The following is a 22,333-nucleotide window of genomic DNA, read 5'->3' as shown; positions in this document are numbered from 1 at the left end:
AAAGCAAAAGGGAGGGTTGGTGGGGGGGAGCGGGGCGGGGGACGGCATTTCAGGCGGGAGTGCGGGGTGTCCAGAACTCTGGCAGAAGAGCCCGCTGACCTAGCAGAGAAGCCCTGCTGGCTGGAGAAGGGCGGGACGCCATCTGCGCCTCTGCCCTTGGCATTAAGACCATCTCACTGACGTGTATGGCAGGAGTCCCGGGATTCCTGCAGCCTCCCACCCATTGCGCAATCTAAATAAGGAATCTCACTCCATTGCAAGGTCTGTTTCTCCGTGTAAAGGGGTCGTGCGATCACCCTAACCGTTACCTCCAGGAAGCCTGGGGGTCGGGGCCGCCTTGGCTCCCCCTGGACATCTCCCATAGGGAGTTAGAGAGTGGGAGCTGGGAAACTAGGGTCTGGTAGGGCTCTGTGCCCTCTGAGCTTCAGATTTCTCTCAGTACAAGGACAAATGGAGGCCTAATTAACAAACAACACCGTTCGGGGTTCGAACCTCCGAGGATCCAGGCAGCGCTAGGTCCCCCGTGGACTCTGAGGACCTCCATTGGGGACCCTTGCAATTCCCGGGGTCACTTCGGGCAGCACTTTTCGAAGTGCGCTCCCAGCAAGAGGAGGACAGAGCGTGAAGAAAGAAAACGAGGACACGAGCTCTATCGAGACACTTAGGAATCTTGAGAAGGTCCAAGTCGCAGCCACAAACGCGCAAGGGGCGGAACGGACAGGGGTCCAAAGCTAGCTAAATGGGTACTCGCCGTAGGGTGGAACCTCGGAGAGCCAATCAAAAACAAGAGTTCCAGCGACGCGATGGTAGCCAAATTCTGACTGGGGTACTCGCCGAGAGGAGGCGGGAGCAGGGTGGCAGGCAACCAATCAAAAGCGCTATCTCTGACGTTTTGTGTGGAGTCCCTGGGGCGGGGCGGGGCGAAGTCCTCCTGCGCGAGCCAAGCCGGGCCTTCCAGTAGTGTGCGCTGATTGCGCCGCGAGGATGAGAGGAGCCAATCAGAAGTCGCGGCCCGCGGGGCTTGGCGCCTCCTAGGATCTAGGCGCCCGCCCTTGACATCACCTCCTTGCGCGGCTGCAGCCGGAGTGCTGGGCTGCGGGATAGCGGGTTCGGGTCTGGACGTCGGACCGTGGCGGGTGAGCGGAGGAGGGGAAGGCAGGGGAGAGCCCCGGTTGCGAATCTGGGGCGCGGGAGTCCTAAGCCTGGGACTGTCTGCAACACAGGAGCCCTAGATTCCCTGGTCCCCTTGAGGGGGAACGACCCGTGCACCTGTGGAATGAAGCGATCAATGTTAATCATTATTTATTACTGGGTAAGGCACCTGGTCAGGTGCTGGGTTTCCAACCTTGGATGCACACAGCAGAAGAAAGGTAGGTTTGGAGGACGTGCCAAGTACAGTCCCCGGACTTTGTAACCCTCGGTGGGGGGGGGGGAGGGAGAGTAAAGCATTCAGGCTGGCTCCTGGTTCTTGTGCAGTGCACCTTCAGGCAGGGCAGGGTTGAAGGTCCAGCCTCCCGGTGTGGGACAAAGATTGTGAGTTCTGGCACTAACCTTGGGGTTGGCAACACTTGTTTCCTGAGGGGTTTTCAGGCAGGAAATACAGACCAGCAACCTCCTCCTTCTCCATGCACAGGGCGCAGTTGGTTCAGACAGATCTCTGATCTTTTTTTCCTTTATTCATTTATTCATATGTGCATACATTGTTTGCAGATCTCTGATTAACACACGTCTTCCTATGTATGTATTTACTGTGAAGAGCAGACATGAAAGCCGGGCGCCGGTGGCTCACTGTAATCCCAGCTACTCAGGAAGCAGAGATCAGGTTGGGGTTCCAAGCCAGCCGGGGGAGGAAAATAGTTTGCAAGATCGTATCTCGGAAAAAGCCATCATAAAAAAGGGCTGGTGGAGTGGTTCAAGGTGTAGGCTCTGAGTTCAAGCCCCAGTACCGAAAAAAGAACGAACGAAAGAAAGAAGCCAGACTTGATCTGTGCTATTGCTTACATGATTTGGAGTCCATCGTGTTCAGAGAAAAAGGCAAAGTAAGTTAAAAAATAGTGACCGTTGGCAGCATAGGGTGTTAGAACGAGGGATGGTCTTATCCAGCCTTCTTTTAGAGAATATGTGGCTAGGCCAAAGTTTCAAAGGTGTGGTAGGAGAACTAGGGTTAATTATGACTTATTTCCCACAGCTCAGCAACTTTTTAAAACATCAGGCTGGCCTTGGTGGGCAGTCCTGCCAACAGTGCCTTACCCTGTTTTAGAAAACAGGGCTGATGGAATGGCTCAAGTGGTAGAGCGTCTGCTTTGCAAGTGTGAAGGCCTGAGTTCAAATCCAGGTCCCACAAAAAAAAAAGGAAGAAAGAAAACAAGATTCTTCAAATTGATGCTTAATAAGCCCCTATGCAGAACGTTTTCTGGACCAGAAGGAAGAAATTGCCCTTAAGATACCTTTCAACCTTAAGAACTAAGATTCATATCAACTTCAGAAATATTCTGATTTCCTTAGTGCTTTGGGAGTTCATTTGGAGTTAATGCTTTAGTTCATATTACATTCTGCATACTGGACTTACACCTGTTTCTATATCTACAGAAGGGATGTTAAAATTCCTTGTAAAGTCTTAAGCCTCAAAATAGTGTGAAAGGATATATTGGTTCCCAGAAGTTTCAGGTGTAGAGATTCTTTTGAAATCCTTTTTAAGCTTTGTGACAATCTATAGTGAACAAAAGCTTAACAGCTTAATTTGCTTCTGAAAGCAAATTCTGTGGTCAAAAGTAAACAAGAGAAGTGACTGTGAAGAATGCAGTCATTTTAACAGGTGTGGACACCACCAGTGCCATGTAGGCTATGTGAGTGTAGAGTGTGAGATTACTTTGGATAGGAAATGATATTCTCATTTCTGGAGTTACCTTGGGGCTGAGGCAGGGACAGTCTTGTAGAAAAACCCCTGAGGTTTCGCCCCTTCCCTTCAGCGGAGTCAGCTGGGCTTTTACGGTGATAGGGCAGAAGTGACTAAACAGTATAGAGGTATGTGATCTGATGTGGGGAACTCTGAGAAAATTCTAAGATTTCTCCCTCCTTGCCCTAGCCAATGTCTCACCAGGGCTGACTTTCAGGGGTTTTGTTAGTACCACGGTTTGAACTCAGGGCCTTGCACTTGCTAGGCAGGCACCCTACCATTTGAGCCACTCCCCCATCTCTTTTTGGGTTGGTTATTCTGGAGATTGGGTCTCCCTTTTTGCCCAGGCTGGCCTGAACCTCAATCTTCCTATTCCTGCCTTAGCTGTAATGACAGATACATGCCACTTCTGTTGAGATGGGGGTCTCATGAACTTTTTTGCCTGGGCTTGCCTGGAACCCCGATCCTCCTGATTGGGAATGACAGGTGTGCACCCCTGTGTCCATCTATTGGCTGAGAAGGGGTCTTGTGAACTTTTTGCTAAGTCTGGCTGTGAAACAGGCTGATCTCAGACTTCCAAGTAGCTAAGATTATAGGCTTGAGCTACCATGCCTGGTTGTAAACTTTTTAAGGTAAAATTTATATTCAGTGAGATTGACAGATATGGGGCTGAACAGGCTAGGTGTGGTGATGCATACCTGTAATCCAAGCATTTGGGGAGGCTAAGCCTGGAGGAGGGTGAATTTGAGGCCAGCCTGGGCTACATAGAGAGACCCTGTGTCAAAAAACAAAACAGGTAGCCACTTGCCTAGCATGTGCAAGGCCCTAAGTTGGATCCCCAGCCCCATAAATTTTTAAAAAGCAAAATGTGAAAAATTTTCTTTTCAGGTGGTTCCTTCATGCCCCTTCCTTGCCAGAAGCAACAAAGCTGTTGTGAAATTCATTTTATCTAACACTATATCCTCTGAACAGAAATTGCAATCGGGTCCTGTTTTGGGAAAAGAGGAAGGTGAAATTGTAACTTTAAATATGTGGATCCTGGAAGATGTCTGGAGCTCGACCCTGGGATGTGCCGAGATGCTGAGGACACGAACCAGCTATGTGCAGCTGAGGAAGGAACCAACAAAGGAAAGAAAGCCGCCAGGCACCGGTGGCTCACGCCTGTAATCCTAGCTACTCAGAAGGCAGAGATCAGGAGGATCAAGGTTCAAAGCCAGCCTGGGCAAATAGTTCCTGAGATCCTATCTTGAAAAAACCTTTCACAAAAAAGGGCTGGTGGAGTGGCTCAAGGTGAAAGGCCCTGAGTAAAACCATCTTCCCCACCCCCATCTACTCAACTCACCCTCAGAACCATCATTGAGATCCATTTTCTCAAGAACAGCTTCCTAGCTGGGTGCTGGTGGCTCATGCCTATAATCCTAACTACTTGGGAGACTGAGATCGGAATGATCAAGTTGCAAGGCCAGCCTGGGCCCTGAACTCAGAGATTACACCTTGAGCCACTCTACCAGCCCTTTTTTGTGATGGGTTTTTTTCTTTTTCGTTTTTTTTTTTAATTTTATTTTACTTTATTTATTTTTGGTGGTACTGGGGTTTGAACTCAGGGTCTCACACTTGCTAAGCAGGCTCTTTACTACTTAAGCCACACTGACAGCCCCCAGCTTATTTTTTAACATAGGGTCTTGCTAACTTTTGGCCTGGGCTGGCCTTAAACCATGATCCTTCTATTTCTGTCACCCAAGTAGCTGAGATTATAGACTGCACCACCATGCCCAGCCTGGCAGTAACATAGTCAGAGTACATAATCATGAACTAGGAGTCTGGAGTTCTTAGTATAACTCACTGTGTAACTTCAGGCATGCCACTTAGTCTCTTGGGACCCACATTTCCCCTGTAAAGTTGATCATCAGAAGAGGATTGGGTGCTTTTTTGGTCTGTGTCCTGTCCCTGGGTCTAAATCTTCAGTTTGAGAGGTAAATTTAAAAATAATTTGTATAAGAATTTTTATTCACCTGCCAAAACATCTACTTCTTGCTCTCATTCACTGATTCTATTTTTTTAAACTTTATGAGTAAAAATTCATAATCAAAAGAAGTATAAAATCAATTTACAGAAACAGTGTGTGTCTTGAGAAGAAACTACTGAAATGAACATCCATGTTGTATGTTCCCTCCTGGGCTCTTGTTTTTTCCCCAGACATAATGTCCAGTGGAGATAATCAACAGTCTCGGGCTTTGAACAAACCCACTTTCACGGAGCTGCAGGCCTCTGCCTTGGTAGAATCGGTATTCGGGTTCAAAGTCTCTCACATCCAGCCGCTTCCTAGCTATGATGACCAAAACTTTCACGTTCACATTTCAAGAACCAAAGACACTACTGATGGCCCACTTGAATATGTCCTCAAAATAAGCAGCTCGGAGAACAGCCAAAATTCAGACCTGCTTGAAATACAGAATGACGTCATCACGTTTCTTCAAGCGGCTGGCTTCCCAACGGCCTCCGTGTGCCACACAAAAGGGGACAACACGACTTCTCTGGTGTCCGTAGGTAAGAGACAGCCGGCTTGTCAGTCTGTCACCTACCCACTCACATTACCGCACTTTGGCTATGGGTAGAAATACAGTGTTAAGAATAAGTTCCTAGCCGGACACTGATGGCTCACACCTGTAATCCTAGCTACTTGGGGGGGCTGAGATCAGGAGGATCGAGGTTTGAGGCCAGCTCTGGCAAATAGTTTGAGAGATCCTATCTTGAAAATGCCAGAGCAGAATGGACGGGAATAGTGGTTCAAGCAGTAGAGTGCCTACTTTGTAAGTGTAAAGCTCTGGGTTCAAACTCTAGTCCCACAAAGTAAAACAAACCAAGTTCCTAATTCCAAGTGGAGATGTGAGTATTTTTTCAGTGGTTGGGAGAGGTCACAGTATCACCAGAGTGGAGGCTGGGCCTCTGATTTGGAAGTGTTTCGAGCTGGGGTCTAGTGTAACTTTTCCACTCAGAAAGGCCCTAATGGATAGTAACCAAGGGGACCTGTGCAAATCAGAGGAACGTGCTTTGGTTTTATTTAACATTATTTTTTGTTTTGGTAGCAGGACTGGGGTTTGAACTAAAGGCCTCACACATGCTAGGCAGGGTCTCTACCAATTGAGCCATGCCTGCAGCCCTTTTTGCTTTCATTTTTCAGATAGGGTCTTCCATTTTTGTTGAGATGGGGTCTTGCTAACTTTTTACCAGGGCTGACCTCAAGCTTTGATCCTCCCAATCTCCTAATCTCTACCTCCCCAGTAGTTGCACCACACCCATCTTCTACTTTTTGTAGCATTGGAGATGGAACCCGGGGCCTTCCACACACGAGGCCAGTGCTGCATCAGTGAGTTAAATATTAAATATTCATAGTTATCATGCCAGCTGTAGCTTCTGGTGCTGTAGTATAGTAGAAAGAACACAAAAGTAGAAATCAGAAGTTTTAGAACTCATTTCTGTCATTACTGTCTACGTGAGGTTGGGCACACCACTTAAATTCCCAAGTCTACAAGTCCTTATCTGTGGGACTTGGTCCCTTTCCCCTATAATACTAAATGCTAAGGTAGATCTAAGTAAACAAGCAGTAGCTTGAAACCAGTTTCTTGGAATATTTTTATTTTATTTTATTTTTTGCAGTACTGGGGTTTGAACTCAGGGCTTACACCTTGAGCCACTCTACCAGCCCATTTTTGTGATGGGTGTTTTTGAGATAGGGTCTCATGAACTATTTGCCCAAGCTGGCTTCAAACCATGATCCTCCTGATCTCTGCCTCCTGAGTAGCTAGGATTACAGGTGTGAGTCACCGGCCCCCAGCCGGTTTCTTGGAATTTTTTAAGGTTTAAGATCTCAACTGTCTTTTTCTTTCCTTATTGTTCATTCATTCTTGATTTGCACCGCTCCAAGTGACTGACCCCTGAAGAATAGACCTTGTCCTGTATTGAAGACACAGGCTGGCCCCCCAGTTTGCCCTTGAAAAGCCTGCAATTTTCCATGTTGTAAGCTGGTAAAAGAGTGGGGATTTTAGACACTCATTTATCGTAGTAGGTAATTTCTGCTTACAGCTAAGTCCAGCAGAATTGGAGCTATGTTTGTAGTTCTGTAAATGGCCAATTTGAATGTTAAGGTTTGTCTTTCTTTGAGCCACTCAGCCCTGCCTTAAAGAGTACTGCAGAGTTGTTTTAAATTAGCACATTTTTTTCTCTTCTGTAATTTCCTTTCTTTTCAGTAATAATTGAATAACTTTTGATTACTTTTTTTTGATGGGACTGGGGTTTGAACTCAGGGCTTCACATTTGCAAAGCAGGTGCTCTACTGCTTGAGCCATACTTCTAGTACATTTTACTCCGGTTATTTTGGAGATGGAGGTCTCATGAACTATTTGCCTGGGCTGGCCTCGAACCTCAGTACTCCTGATTTCAGCCTCCCAAGTAGCTAGGATTATAGGTGTGAGCCACTGGCACCTGGCTTCTGATTACTTTTTCAAGAATAGCTGACAAGATGTGTCCTTTCACCCATCTAGACAGTGGATCTGAAATCAGAAGCCACACGGTGAGGCTGCTCACTTACCTCCCAGGACGACCCATAGCTGAGGTCCCTGTGAGCTCGCAGCTCTTATATGAAATTGGAAGATTAGCTGCCAAGCTGGATAAAACGCTGGAGGTAAGATTTAGGGTCTTATTTTATCTTATCTTCTAAATAAACTGAGGAACACATCTTTTTTTTTTTTTTTTGGTACTGGGTTTTGAATTCAGGGCTTTCCACTTGCTAGGCAAGTGCTCTATCACTTGAACCCCTCTGCCAGCCTTATTTTTGTGATGGGTTTTTTTTCGAGATAGGGTCTCTTCGAACCATCTGCCTGGGTTGGCTTTGAACTGTGATCCTCCTGATCTCTGCTTCCTGAGCAGGTAGGATTACAGGAGTGAGCCACTGGCGCCTGGTCCTTCTTTTTATATGTAATGCTTCCTAAGGTATATTGTGAAGGCAAGAGGGTTCTAGATGCATGAATTCTATGATAGGAAGGCTACCATCAGCAGGTCTGTACTTCCTGACACATTGGCAAGATTACCTTCATTTTTAGAAATTCCTTATATTCTTTAGTTTGTGCTCACAGATGGAAATCTGACGTTTTCATCTACATAAGGTGTAACATTTTGGAGATCTGTGTGAAGCAATGGACTAGAATGACTTGTGTTAAGGACATTTTTGTCCCATGGGATCAATACCATGCTTGACATGTATTTTGCAGATCCAAACAGAAAGCATCTTCATTTATTCAATAAATATTCATTGAGTTCTAATTGTCAGTTGCTATGCAAAAATCATCCCCAGTCTTACTGACTTAAATAATGATTTATTTCTCATGATTCTTGGGTTGACCAGGTGACTCTCCTCTGCTGAGTCTGACTGGGATTCTCTCCTGCAGCTGAATTTCACTAGGGGGGTCCCACAAGGATGCTGTAGTTCTTCTCCATGTGACTCGTTTCTTACCAGAAAGCTGGTCCCCTAGCCTCAATGCCAATTCGCAGATAATGAGAGCAGGGTTTTTAGGAAAAGGAAATAAGATTTATTATTTGTCGGATGAAGAAGAAGACAGGGAGAATCAACCTCTAAAAACTCTGCTGTCCCACTTCTGAGAGAAAACGTCCACTTTTTAAAGGGGAGCTCAGGGGCTCAGATTGACTACGTGACGAAATGCATGTCCACAATGGCTGTTGGCCTTAGTTCAGGTGTCTGGCACCACATCTCCAAAGCTGTATGTCATGGCTGACTGATTACCTCTCTGGTGGTCAGAGAGAGAAGGGGTAGAAGGCTGCCTGGTTTAATTGGTAAAGGGAGTTAACTTTGGACTCTCCAGCATGTAGACAAAGAAGAAAAGAATGTCAGTTTAATTAACAAACAGAATAAACTGGCCAGCATGCAAGCTGGCTACACTAAAAGGTCTCCCTTTTGTGGTCCTGGTTACATTTTCCCCTCTATCAATTTTTTCCTTCCATTTCTATGGAAAAGAGGAGGTGCAGTCCTCTAGCTGTTTCCTTAGTTAATTCATGGGTCCAAGTCAGGAGTCACTGCTCCTCAGCAAAAGCAGCTTTTAAGACCCAGTTACATCTTCTCTTTCCACGGTGTCTTGTCCTTCACCTGAGCATCCTTACAATATTACTGCCGGCTTCCAAGAGAGTTCCAGAAGGCCTTATCAAGCCTCTGCTTTGGTCATGCTAGCTAACGTTCCACTGGCCAAAGTCTGGCTAATCCTAAAGTCAGCTGGAGAAGCTACAGCAGGACACGAACCAGGAGGCATAGCTCAGGGTAAGGGTCTACCACAAAGTATTACAATTACTTGTTTCGTGTCCCTGATTCCTGTTACACAGACTTCATAAGAATAAGTGAGCTTCCTGAGAACACTGTCTGTTTTATTTATTCATCTTTTATTCTTGGAATTTATCAGTGTCAAACATATATATGAGGATACAAGGGCTGAGTTGGTTCTTAAGTTAGGAGTGTATCAGTCAAGTAGAGAAAAAGAGGCAGGGCATTCCAGCTGAAGGAAAAAATGCATGAAAAATCGCAGCAGTACAATGACCAGATTCTAGAACCTCTGGATAATTCATTGTGCTTGGAGTGGAAGGGTATGGTTGGGTGAGGCAGGGGATGACGTTAAAAACATAAGGTGTTGTCAGATTACAAAAAAAACCTCAAAACACCATATGATAGCAAGGAGTTTGAACTTTGTCTTACAGGCAGTGGGGGGCCTTGGGAGTTTTTAATAGGCAAAGCTCTCTAGTTGTATCACTCTGGCAGCCAATAGATGGATAGATTGGCAGGAAGCCAGCCTGGAGGCAGGAGTGTGTCCAGGAAGCTAATTTGAAAATGGTGAAGTTGATTGAGGACTTGGTCCAGGGAAAAGTTCAAGCTCTATTTAGGAGACAGAGCCAACTAGACTCAGTGATCCATTTAATGTTAGTGTTATGAGATGGAGGGGCTGAGCAAGAGAGTTTCTAACCTGTGCTTGCTGGGACACAGCCCATCCTAAAGCAGGGAGGGCACTCCCTGGTGTCACCGTGGGTAGCTTCCATAGCCTGGAGTGAGGAAATGAAGGAAGCAGGGGAGGAAAGATCAGAAGTGGGGTCCAGGAGATATGATGTCCCTGCATTTGCGGCACAGGAAAACAGTTCAGCCTTACTCAGTTCACTTTGGGCTCCTCTGGTGGCTGCCAAAATCAGCCCGACTGCTTCCAAACCCTGCTCTGTCCACAGTTTCTTTTCTATCCGGTGGGACCTTCAGAGAGAGAAGTAGGGTACAGCCCTGACAGGAGTTAGGGATTAGACAGGACTGCGGACACTTTAACAATGAGACTTGGGGAATTTTTAATTCTCTCAATCCCAGTGATGTGATTTTGGGAATTAATTTAAAAAAAGATTTGCTTCTTTATATTGCAATCTTTACATTTAAAGTGTGTTTCTTGAAAGAAGCATCTGTTTGGGTCTTGCATTTATTTTTTTTAATTTGCTTATTTATTTTGGAGATACTGGGGTTTGAACTTAGGGCCTTGCACTTGCCAGGCAGGTGATCTACCACTTGAGCCACTTTACCAGTCCTTTTTTGTGTTGGGTGTTTTCAAGATAGGGTCTCTCGAACTATTTGCCCGGGCTGGCTTAGAACTGAGATTCTCCTGAATTATAGGTGTGAGCCACCACAGCTGCTGGGTCTTGCTTGGGAAGTTCAGCAGGAGGATTAGCCTAGGCGACATAGTGAGACCCTGACTTAAAAAAAAAAAACACAGATAATCTAACAGTCTTTTCCCTTTAGTTGGGATATTTAGGCCATTTACTACTACTACTACTTCTTCTTCCTCCTCCTTCCTCCTCCTCCTCCTCCTCTTCCTTAGTCTTCTTTCTTCTTTCTTCTTGTTTTGTTTTGAGATAAGGTCTTGCATGTAGCCGAGGCTGACCTTGACCTGTTGATCCTCCTGTCTCAGCCTGCTGAGTGCTGGGATTACAGGGGTGTGCCACCACATTCAGCTTCTTCATATTTCTTATACTTGATGTTCACCAAACTTCCTTAAATAGATATACTTAGGTTGGTTGGAAGCAGTTAGACCCTTTGGATATTGCTTTTATCACCTGATAGGTGGGACCAGGACTGGGTTTTCCCACTGCTAATACAAGACCTTCTGAAGTCTGCCCAATGTCCTGTTAACTGGATTTTCTAGTGTAGTTGTTGGAGCAGGTACTATTCCTGTCTCAAATATTATCCCTGCGAATCTCTTCTCCTGGCTTTGAGCAGTTTCCTCATATTCATATGTGGATCATCACTCACCTGCCAAGTTCTCAAGGGTTACCTGCCACAGATCCCTGGTGTTTTTTTTTCTCTCTCTCTTTATGTTTTATCTATTTATTTTGGTGAGACTGGGGTTTGAACTCAGCTTTGCACTTGAAAAGCAAGTAATCTACCACTTGAGCCCTACCCTCAGTCTATTTTATTCTTGTGATTTTGGAGGTGGAGTTTCATGAATTATTTGCCCAATCTGGCCTTGAGTCATGATCTTCCCCATCTCAGCCTCCCAAGTAGCTAGGATGACAGGCAAGAGTCACTGACATCTGGCCTCTTCTCTCTATTGCAGATCTTTAGCAATCTGTCCTGCAAACTCTAGCTGCCTTGGTCTTCCTGGACTCTAAGCTCTACCACCTCAACTTAGAGAACTGACTGGGCTCTGCATGGTCTTCCATCTGCATTGTTCTCTCAATTTACTTTGATTGTCTTTCATCTCTCAGGAATCACTTTCCTCATGGCCTAATATCAAATGACTTAAGCACTGGTATTTCATATATTTTGTTCAGTGTTTTAGCTTTTTTAGGCAGTAGGGTAAACCTGGGCCCTATTATTCCCTCTTGGGCAGAAACTCATGTCCATGTTATATTCTGAATCATATTAATTTATCCTGTTATCCCCAAATAGAAATACCCCATTTTCTTATGATTAAGAAAATCCTTCAGTGGGCTGGAGTTGTGGCCCAAGCAGTAGAGTACCTTGCAAGTGCAAAGCCCTGAGTTCAAACCCCATTACCACCACCAAAAAAAAAAAAAAAAGATAAAAAAACAACACATATGACCAGGCGCTGGTGGCTCACACCTGTAAATCCCAGCTGTTCAGGAGGCAGAAATCAGGAGGATCACGGTTCAAAGCCAGCCCAGGTAAATAGTTTGTGAGACCATATCTCAAAAAAACCCATCACAAAAAAGGGTTGGTGAAGTGGCTCAAGTGGTAGAGCACCTGCCTAGCAAGTGTGAGGCCCTAAGTTCAAACTCCTGTACCGCCAAAAAAAAAAAAAAAGTAACATGTACATGGTAAATTTTCAGTATTATTCAGTGTAAAATGTGAAAATTCTCTCTCCACTATCCTCTCCATTCCTAGTGACAATCCCCCTCCCATAAGGAACCACCCCCACGGTGTTTTCGATGTTTTCAGAGTGTGTCTGTGATACTCAGTAGTGTTTAACACACCACTGGGCAGGAGACTGAAAACCATGTCCTCTGAGGAGTAGTTGGAGGAGCTCTGCAGTCTGATCTGCAGAAGAGAAGACGGAGGGGCAGGAAAGCCATCTTCAAAGGTCGAGAGGATAGTCACCAGGACAATGACTAATCCTGTCCTGGATGGCCCCAGAGGTCAGGGTTGGAACTGTGGCGTGGATGATTGGAGAGGCAGATTCTACCTCAGCAAAAGGATGAACACAGTAGGGGAGCAGTCTCCCCCCCCATGAGACGTGTTCTGTAAAAGAGGACTAGGAAACACTGGCAAGGGGTTGAAGTTGTGATTGGATCTACTGGGAAGTCCTTGAAGAGCAGGTGTTGTTTTGAGTGAAGGCCTGGTGGACCTGATGGCACTGCCCAGATGGATGTGCAAGAAAGAGATCCCAGGAGGAAGAGACAGAAACCAAGGCCATGAGCTCCTGGACGGCAGGGAGGCTGGTGCAGTTGGAGTCAAGTGAGCAGAAGTAGAAGATGAAGTGAGAGTGGTAATGAGAGGAGGCTCAGATTATGTGGGGAAAACAGTTCTCCATAGCTGTGTCCAATTCCTTTTTAAATTTAAATTTTTTTTTTTTTGGTGGGACTGGGATTTGAACTCAGGGCTTTGCACTCAAAGGCAGGTTCAGGAAAAGCAGGTGCTCTACTGCTTGAGCCACACCTCCAGTCCATTTTGCTCTGGTCATTTTGGAGTTGGGGTCTTGAGAACTATTTGCCCTGGCTGGCATTGAACCACGAGTCTCCTGATCTCAGCCTCCCAAGTAAATAGGATTACAGGCGTCAGCCACCAATCCTTTTGTAAGCCGTGGATGACAGCACTCATCTTCACACAGTAATGAGGATTGGGTGAGATGGGACTGTGCTCCCCAAACTGTGTTCTGCATAAATATGAACAGCTTAATGTTTTCTGGATTTTTTTTTTTTTTGAGAGACAGGGTCTTACTTTGTAGACCAGGCTGTCCTCTACTCATGGTTGTCCGACCTTTGCCTCCTGAGTGCTGGGATTACAAGCATGTGCCACACCAGTATACTTTGTAGATTATTGTACATGGGGCCGGTCACTGACCATGGAAAGTACTGGCAGTCTCCCTGAGGCCACTTTGGATGGGACAATCCCACCCTCAGCAGACCTCTCAGTGGTGGGTATTCTGACTGAAGAGGTAACTTCTTCCTTCTGATTTAGAAATTCCATCACCCAAAGCTAAGTGTTCTTCGTCGGGACAACTTCATCTGGAATCTGAAGAACATTCCTCTCCTGGAGAGACACGTGGACGTCTTAGGCCAGACTCGAAATCGGGAGATTGTGGAGAAAGTCATCCAGCTGTTCAAGGAACAGGTCATGACCAAATTTGGTCATTTTCGAGAATGTAAGTACTCCCCTGTCAAATAGGCATTTTACTCAGTATTTATTTATTTATTTATTTATTTTTGCGGTACTGGGGTTTGAACTCAGGGCCTACACCTTGAGCCACTCCACCAGCCCTTTTTTGTGATGGGTTTTTTAAATAGGGTCTCTCAAACTATTTGCCTGGGCTGGCTTCAAACTGTGAGCCTCCTGATCTCTGCCTCCTGAGTAGCTAGGATGACAGGCGTGAGCCACCAGTTTGGAATGTCTTCTTTTCACCCATGGCTATCTAGAAATGTAAATCCCTTTCCCCCAAATCAGATGAGCTTTTTAGATACCTTTGTATTGATTTCTGCTTAATTGCTGTATTTACAGAGCACACTCCATATCGCTATTGTCAACTAGAATTCTGTTCCAGGAGAGAAGGCCTCTCCCTCTGCCTTGTCTGATACAGTAGTACAACTAGGAACTGGACACTCAATTGTTTTTTTTTTTTTTTTGGCATCACTGGGATTTGAACTCAGGGCCTCATGCTTGCTAAGCAGGCTCTCTTACCACTTGAGCCACTACACCAGCCAATTTTATTTCATCTTAATGAGTTTAAATGTCTGCATGTGGCAAGCTGCTACTGAATAGAACAGATCAAAGATGAGATTTACTGTGTGCTGAATTATTTAAATCTTTACGATGTGACATTTGGTAAATTTTGATAAGTAGCTCATGTATGCTTAATAGAAGTCAAGTCTGCAGTTGTTGGGTATGGAGTTATATATATATATATATACCATTAAGTCAAGTTTGTTAGTCACGTTCAAATTTTCCATAGCTTTTACTTACTGTGTTTGTTTGCTTATTCTAGCAGTTATTACGTATTAAATCTTTCCCTATGTTTGTATATTATCTAGTTTTTGCTTGTCTGTCAAATTTTGCTATTTATTTTTTATCATATTCACCCCTCTATTACTCTCTTATCTCCATTTTTATGATTTTAATGGATTTTATTACTCTGCTTTCATACCTGTAAATTTTGAATCAATTTTATGATACGTCCCAATTTCAGAAGTGTGTAGTTTAAAACATATGATCACCAGAATATTCACTGATATTATCACAGTGTGCTGTATTAAGCATGATTTGCATAATCCTACATCGTATGGAAGAAATTGACATATTTTGAAATTAATATTATGCATTTTATATCACCTACTTATAATAAAGTACGTAACTCTAGTTCACTGCTTGTGGACAAACTAATCTCGACCTAATCCTGTCAATGGTTGAAAATGAAATCAATGCTTCTCAAACTATCTATGGTCAAAGACAAATGTGGGTTGTTTTTTTTTAAATAACCCATTACAGTCTGATACATTGTTCTACCATGCATAATTAGTTTTCAGCTCATACCACATGTAAGAAAAACTCAAATTAGCTGGATGTAGTGTCTCATGCCTGGAATCCCAGCTACCTGGAAGGTGGAAATCAGGAGGATTGGGGTTCGAGGGCAAAAGGTTAGTGAGACCCCATCTCAACAAATGAGCTGGGGCATGGTGGCACACACATGTCATCCAAGCTACATGGGAAGCATAGGAAGGAGGATTGCAGTCCCAGTTCAGCTCAGGCAAAAAGCAAGACTCCTCTGAAAAAATGGCCAAAAAAGCAAAAAGTGGGGGAGGGGAGGCCAGAGACATGGCTCAGATGGCAGAGTGCTTGCTGAGACCCTGCATTCAAATCCTGCCAAAAACCAAACCAAAAACAAAGAAAAAACCCTCAAAGTGGCATGTACTCTGTTCAGTGAGACAAGGCTGCAGATAGTGCTGTCAGACGTCAGACTGCTATAAAATTTTCCAAACACTGTTTCTGTTCTTATCTCCTAGAGAATAGCAACATTTGTGGGCCAGCATTGGTCCTACGCTGAGTAGTACTGACTTAAAATACTCTCAGTGTCTTTCCCGCTAATCGAAAATACTTTGGGACATTCAGAATTACCCTGTCACCAAAACCACTTTTTTGGAAATCCTAGCTGTCAGTAAAGGCACATGCAGCCCATTCTAGGACTCTGCTTCTGATGACAGGATGAGTGTGTTTGTGTCCTTCTCAGACATTTCTGCTTTCCAGCACATCTTGTTGGCATTTGCAGAGTGGTTCCAGTCTGCATTTTTTGGTTATGTACCAATGAGAAGCAAAAACGAAGACAACCCAGAGTTTAACTGCTTTTGTCTTTTTCAGAGAAAATTATTTTAGTTCAAGAAAATAGGGTGTGCCCTTTATCTTTGATTGCTCATCAAATTACCTGAGTGGCCTTGCCAGACACCAGTGGCTCATGCCTGTAACCTTAGCTACTCAGGAGGCAGAGATCAGGAGGACTATGGTTTGAGGCCAGCCTGAGCATAACAGGTCTTGAAACCCTATCTCGAAAAAGAACCCATCACAAAAAACAGGGCTGGTGGAGTGGCTCAAGTGTTAAGAGCACTTGCCCAGCAAGTGTGAGTCCCTGAGTAGTTCAAACCCCAGTGACCCCAAAAAAAAGAAAAGAAAAGAAAAAAAAGAACAGAAAAGACAATGAACTGGGGTCGTAAGTAACTGATTTTGCCTGGTTTTCTGCTTATAGGCATCAATCATGGTGATCTGAACGACCATAACATTTTAGTTGAGCCCAGCAAGTCAGCCTTTGGAGATGCCGGGTATGAAGTGTCGGGGATTTTAGACTTTGGTGACATGAGCTATGGCTACTACGTGTTTGAAGTGGCCATCGTCATCATGTACATGATGATCGAAAGCAAGGACCCTGTCCAAGTAGGAGGGCATGTCCTGGCGGGGTTTGAGAGCATCGTCCCGCTGACAGCCGAAGAGAGGGGGGCTTTGTTTCTGCTCGTATGCAGTCGTTTCAGTCAGTCGCTTGTCATGGCCATATACTCTTGCCAGCTCCAACCAGACAACAAGGAGTATCTCATGATCACCGCAAAAACCGGGTGGAAGCACTTACAGCGATTGTTCGACACGGGCCAGGACGCAGTAGAAGAAATCTGGTTTGAAACAGCCAAGTCCTATGGATCTGGGCTCTCCATGTGACTCGATTGAAAGTTCACATGAACTTGGGCGATTAGAGACTCAATAGGACCAAATCACACAGGTCCATAGTGAATCTGGCCAGGGCACGAGACCTCTAAAGTCTTCGAGCGATCTTGTGACCACTTTTTAAACTTAAGAAAGTACTACGTGAGCAAGCACCTCCTTTGGGTCTTGCCTTGTGCACAGAGCTCATAATGATACTTGATTCTGCTATTCTGTTTTTGTGGTACCAAGAATGGAAGCCAGGGCCTCACACCCCAGGATATCTGGTTTTGAATCAGATAACCCCTCCAGGTCTATTCCAGACCTTAGATCAATGAATTTTTAAAACTTTTGCTTTTTGAGAGAGGGTCTCACTAGATAGTCCAGGCTGGCCTCAAACTTACTATGCAGTTGAGGCTGGCCTCAAATTCACAATCCTCCTGCTTCCATTTCTAGACTCTTGACATTACAGAACTGCCATGCCCGGCTTAATCTTAATTCCTTTCTTAGTTGAAAGGAATGTGCGTGTGTAGATACATTCCCATATTTTAAATAACTAGACGTGACAAACCTAGCTAAATGTCTCCAATTGTAGGAAACCTCTGCTCTCTCCTCTCTGGAGTCTCAGGGCACTCTGTCTTTTTCGGGCACACATTTTGCATACTGGATTACGGTTATGTGGTCATCTAGCTTGAGAACTATTTGACATGGCACAGACCATGAAAAACTTAGTTCATCCCTTCTTCTCACACCTGCAATAGTGCCTTTCCCACAGACAGGTCTTAAACATATTTGCAAAATGAACGTATATAACAAGAAAGGCTGGACAAGACACACACCATGGTGCCTTATAAGGAAACACAGACGGTGTTAGTACGAGGAAAATTGTGTTTGATAGGGGAGTTGAAACTGGAACTCCAGAAACAGATGCCGGAAGTCACCAACCCCTGAGCCACTTAAACATAACAGTTTCAGACTGACGTCAGGAAGGTCACTAAGCAGATTTTTTTTTTTTTCAAAGTCTTGCTACATTGCCCAGACTAGTCTCAAAACTCCTGGACTCTAGCTAGGTACTGATGGCTCACACCTGTAATCCTGGCTACTCAGGAGGCAGAGATCAGGACAGTCAGGGTTCAAAACCAGCCTGAAGCAAATAGTTTGCAACACCCTATTTTTGAAAAACCCAAAACAAAACAGGACTGGTGGAGTGGCCAGGAAAACCCTTCCTGGACTCAAGTGATCCTCGTGCCTCGTCCGCCCACTGAGGGGACGTGCCCAGCCCCAGGGATTTTTCATGCCCTACAATTGATGATTATTTGTATATGAATAGTCAAAATTAGTGAAGTTAAGCTCACCGTGTATTTAAACTCTACCACTGTATTTACTTCACTGATAGCTGTTTCCTTATTCTTGTGTTGGGGGAGCTTATTTTTTGAGGCAGAGTCTCACTGTGTTGTCAGGCTGACCTCAAACTCCTGGCTCAGGTGGTCCTTCTGCCTCAGCCTCCTAGGTGCCTGGACTACAGACATGTATGTGCCACCCCACGCGACTCATTCTTAAGGCTTTTAACTACTCTCTTCCCTCCACCCCAACTACTCGCTTTTTATAGATGATTCAAGTCTAAACCCCTGGCCATTCAAGCACCTGTCCACCTGTCTTTCTCTACAGAAGAGTAGACATTGGTTCTGTAACTGTCTACCTGCCTGACTACCTGTCTAGACTTCCCAAACTTGGTATTTCTCTTAATTTACTTGTATCATTCCTTTTTAATTTCTCTGTGCTCCAATTTCCTTTTCTGATTTCACAGAACTATCTCATAGGTAGTTGTGAGGATTTCATAAGAGACATGTCAAGTCAGGGGCTGGTGGCTCACACCTGTGATCCTCAGGAGGCAGATATCAGGTGGATCACGGTTCGAAGCCAGCCCAGGCAAATTGTTCGTGAGTCTATCTCGAAAAAACCCATCACGAAAAAAGGGCTGGTGGAGTGGCTCAAGTGGTAGAGCAATTCAAGGCCAGCCTAGGCAAATAGTTCATGGGATCCAATCTCAACCAATAGCTGGGTGCCATGGTGCACGCCTGTCATCCTAAGCTACATGGGAGGCTGAGATCGGGAGGAGTGCAGTTCCAGTCCAGCCTAGCAAAAAAAGGTCATGAGACCCCACCTCAAGAGAAAAGGTGGGCCTGGTATCACACGTCTGTCATTCCAGTAACTGTGGGAATTATAAATAGGAGGATTTTGTTCCCGGCCAGCCTGGATAAAAAGTGAGATCACATCTCCAAAATAACCAGAGCAAAAAAGGGCTGGAGATAAGGCTCAAGTGCCTTGAGTTCAAACCCCAGTACCACAAAAAAAAAAAAGAAAAAATTACTAAATTTACTAAATAAATGAACTATATTATAGATTACTCAAGGTCAAAATGTGAGTGACATATTACTTGCCTGTCTCATATTCGGTTGTTATATTGGTTCTAAGAATCATAGTTTTAAGTCAGCAAATATAGATCATAATCTCTGTCCTTCCTGATTTATTAAGCTTTTAATAATATAAGAGCCAACATTTACTGAACACTTAAATATTTTACGGGCACTATTATTTAATTTTCATAACAAACTCATAAAGGAAATACTGATTATTACCCTTCACTTTCAATAAGGACATTGAGGCTTAAAAAGTTGAACTAATTTACTCAAAGCCTGGGTTTAACTGGGTGCAGTGGCTCAAGCCTGTAATCCTGGCTATTTGGGAAATGGAGATCGGGAGTATCACAGTTCAAAGCTGGTCCCAGAGGAAAAAAAAAAGTTTGTAAGACCTCCATCTTAACCAATAAAAGCTGGGTGTGGTGGTGTGCACCTGTTATCCCAGCTACTTAGGTAGCATAAATAGGAGGTTCACAGTCCAGGCCAGTGTGGGCATAAACAGTGAGACCCTGTTCAAAAAGTAACTAAAGCACTGGGCTAGAGGTGTGGCTCAAGTGGTAGAGTTCCTGCCTAGCAAGCATGAGGCCCTGAGTTCAAACCCCAGTACAGGGAAAAAAAAAAAAAAAAAAAACAAAACATACGGAAAAAGTAACTGAAGCAAAAAGGGCTGGAGGTGTGGCTCAAGTGGTAGAGCACCTGCCTAGCAAGTGCGAGGCTTTCAGTTCAAACCCCAGGACTGCCAAAAAAAGAAAAGCCTGGGTTCAGATCAGGTATTTCTGATGCAGTCTACACTCCTAACCACTACAGTCTACCTCTTCTCTCCACTCCTGTCCTATGCGCGTGCACACACACACACACACCCAAGGACCAAATGATCATTCACATTTGAAAGCACTTATGCTTCTCAAATTTAGGACATTATGGTTTTTGCCTAACTTGACAGGTCAGGAAACACAGGGACCAGAAATATGGACTGAAACGGGCTTCAATCCCAGACCAGCACTCATCCTGACATAACAAAACAGTACATGTTGCCCTCTTGCTGCTGTGACTGACATGACCACCCTTCACTGAATTCTTAATGCAGATATCTCTGATCACTATTTTGATATTTGAATGTATACTGCATTGCATTGCTCTTACTGTCTGGTGTTTGTTCTAGCTTGTCACTAATCAGTCAGTTCCGTGTATTTACAAAAATTCTTTGGTGGTTGTGCTGGTTAATTTTAGGTGTCAACTTTACAGAGTTAAGGAATACCCAGAGAGCTGATAACGCGTTACTTTGAGGTGCGTCTCTCAGGATGTTCCTGGAAGACATTAGCTTGTGAATCAATGGACTAAGGAAGACCCCTCCCCCCAGCAACGTGGGTGAGCATCATCTAATCCACCCAGGGTTCGGATAGAACACAAAGGTAAGGAAAGATGTCAGTCCTCATCTGGAACTGGGAGCTGGAACATCCATCTCTTATTGCTTTTGGACATCAGAACTCCAAGTTCTTGGCCTTCAGACTTCTGAACACCAGTGGCCCTCAGGTCTCAGGCCTTGGTCTCAAACAGAGTTAACACTATCAGCTGCCCTGGTCCTCAGACCACTGGACTCAAACTGAATCACACCACCAGCTTCTTGCTACTCCAGCTTGCAGATTGCGTATCGTGGGACTTGTTGACCTCTGTAATCACATGATAAATCCCCATATAAACTTCTGTGATAAATGTCCTTTGATCAACTGTCTGTCCTGTTAGTTCTGTTTCTCTGGAGAACTCTAATACAGCGCCAGGTCCTGGTCCCTTTGATCAGTGAGGAGAAAACCCAGTTCTAGATTTAGGAATCAAGGCGAAATGTGTGGCAAAGGCTCTTTGCTCGTGTGTCTCTTCCTGTCCAGATTTTTATCCTCTCAATTGACAACAAAACTTTACTTTCTGGTTTTCTTATCCGTAGCCTCCCAACCTTCATATTAGAGACAGACAAAAATTCTGGATATGTATGTTGCTGCCTGACAATTCAACCAAAAGCTCAGTGACTTCAAACCTAAATCATTTTATTATCTTATCGTTTCTGTGGGTCATGAATTCGGACAGACCTGGGGACAGCTTACATCTGTTACACAATGCCTGGGGCCTTGGCTGGGAAGACTTGAAGCTGGGGGAGATTTGGTCCCTGGGAAAGACTTAATCACTCGGGACTGGAGTCATCTGAAGGCGTCTTCATCACCGATTTGGCAAGTGATGCAGGGACCTTGTCTGGTCAGTTGGCCAAACACCTCTCCTCTCTCCATGTGGTCCTTGCTTCCTCACAGAATAGAGCCTGGGTTCCAAGAAGGACTATCCCCAGACAATGAGCAAGAACTCTATAACTTATGACCTATTCTCAGAAGTCACATGGTGTCATTTCCATAGTAGTCACAGGCTCACCCAGCTTCAGGTCAAGGTGGCATTGAACAAATCAATGGGAACTGTCAATGACACATTGTAAGATCTTGAGACCTCATCCTCATCACTTTATTTTTTTGGTGGCACTGAACTCGGGCCTCATGCTTGCTAGGCAGGTGTTCTACTGCTTCAGCCACTCTTCCAGCCCTTTGGTGTGGTGATTTTTTTTTCGAGAAAGGATCTCATGAACTATTTTCTCAGGGCTGCCTTTGAACCCCGATCCTCCTAATCTCTGCCTCCTGAGTAGCTAGGATTACAGGCGTGGGCCTCTCACTCCTGGCTCCTCATCACTTTAATCCTCTCGTCACATTTACCAACAGGGGAAACAAATTCTGGCATTAAAAGCACTCTATAATTTGGCCTCAAATGCCTTTCCTTCTTTACTTCGTATACTGTCTCTTCCATTCAGGCCAAATTGAACTACTCTGTCACCCAAACTTGCCAAAGTCATTTCTTCTACACCTTTGTCTTAACTGATCCCTCTTCTTCTTTTTTTTTGATCCCTCTTCTTTTAACCTAAAAAACCCTGTTACTTAAAACTCTTAATATAAGTTTGTTGAATTTTGCAGAAAACTAAGGTGGCAGACAGTGGCACTCGGTGTTGCCATAAGTCACAACATCAGAGGATGCTTTCAGAGCACCTGTCTGGGT

The 22,333-nt window shown here is 44.7% G+C and overlaps 1 protein-coding gene across 7 annotated transcripts; it reads left to right on the top strand.

The window, feature by feature from the left end:
* Window positions 1-960: 960 nt before the first annotated feature.
* On the top strand, window positions 961-20,984 carry Hykk (hydroxylysine kinase). Of its 7 annotated transcripts, none has more exons than XM_074061613.1 (6): window positions 961-1,136; window positions 3,869-4,101; window positions 5,093-5,443; window positions 7,438-7,577; window positions 13,620-13,803; window positions 16,390-20,984. In XM_074061613.1, exons 3-6 carry the CDS (start codon window positions 5,098-5,100, stop codon window positions 16,848-16,850), a joined length of 1,131 nt encoding a protein of 376 aa, XP_073917714.1. In that variant the 5' UTR covers window positions 961-1,136; window positions 3,869-4,101; window positions 5,093-5,097; the 3' UTR covers window positions 16,851-20,984. The 7 variants fall into 7 exon arrangements, with proteins under 7 accessions (XP_073917714.1, XP_073917712.1, XP_020013170.1 ...); XM_074061611.1 differs by lacking the exon at window positions 3,869-4,101 and adding an exon at window positions 1,224-1,370 and having other exon boundaries at window positions 962-1,136; XM_074061612.1 differs by lacking the exon at window positions 961-1,136 and adding an exon at window positions 1,143-1,370 and having other exon boundaries at window positions 3,785-4,101.
* Window positions 20,985-22,333: the final 1,349 nt, after the last annotated feature.

This window comes from Castor canadensis, chromosome 19, assembly GCF_047511655.1.
Source record: "Castor canadensis chromosome 19, mCasCan1.hap1v2, whole genome shotgun sequence".
Taxonomy (NCBI): domain Eukaryota; kingdom Metazoa; phylum Chordata; class Mammalia; order Rodentia; family Castoridae; genus Castor; species Castor canadensis.
Note: the sequence above shows the minus strand (reverse complement) of the source record. Positions and strands in the feature narration are given on the sequence as shown.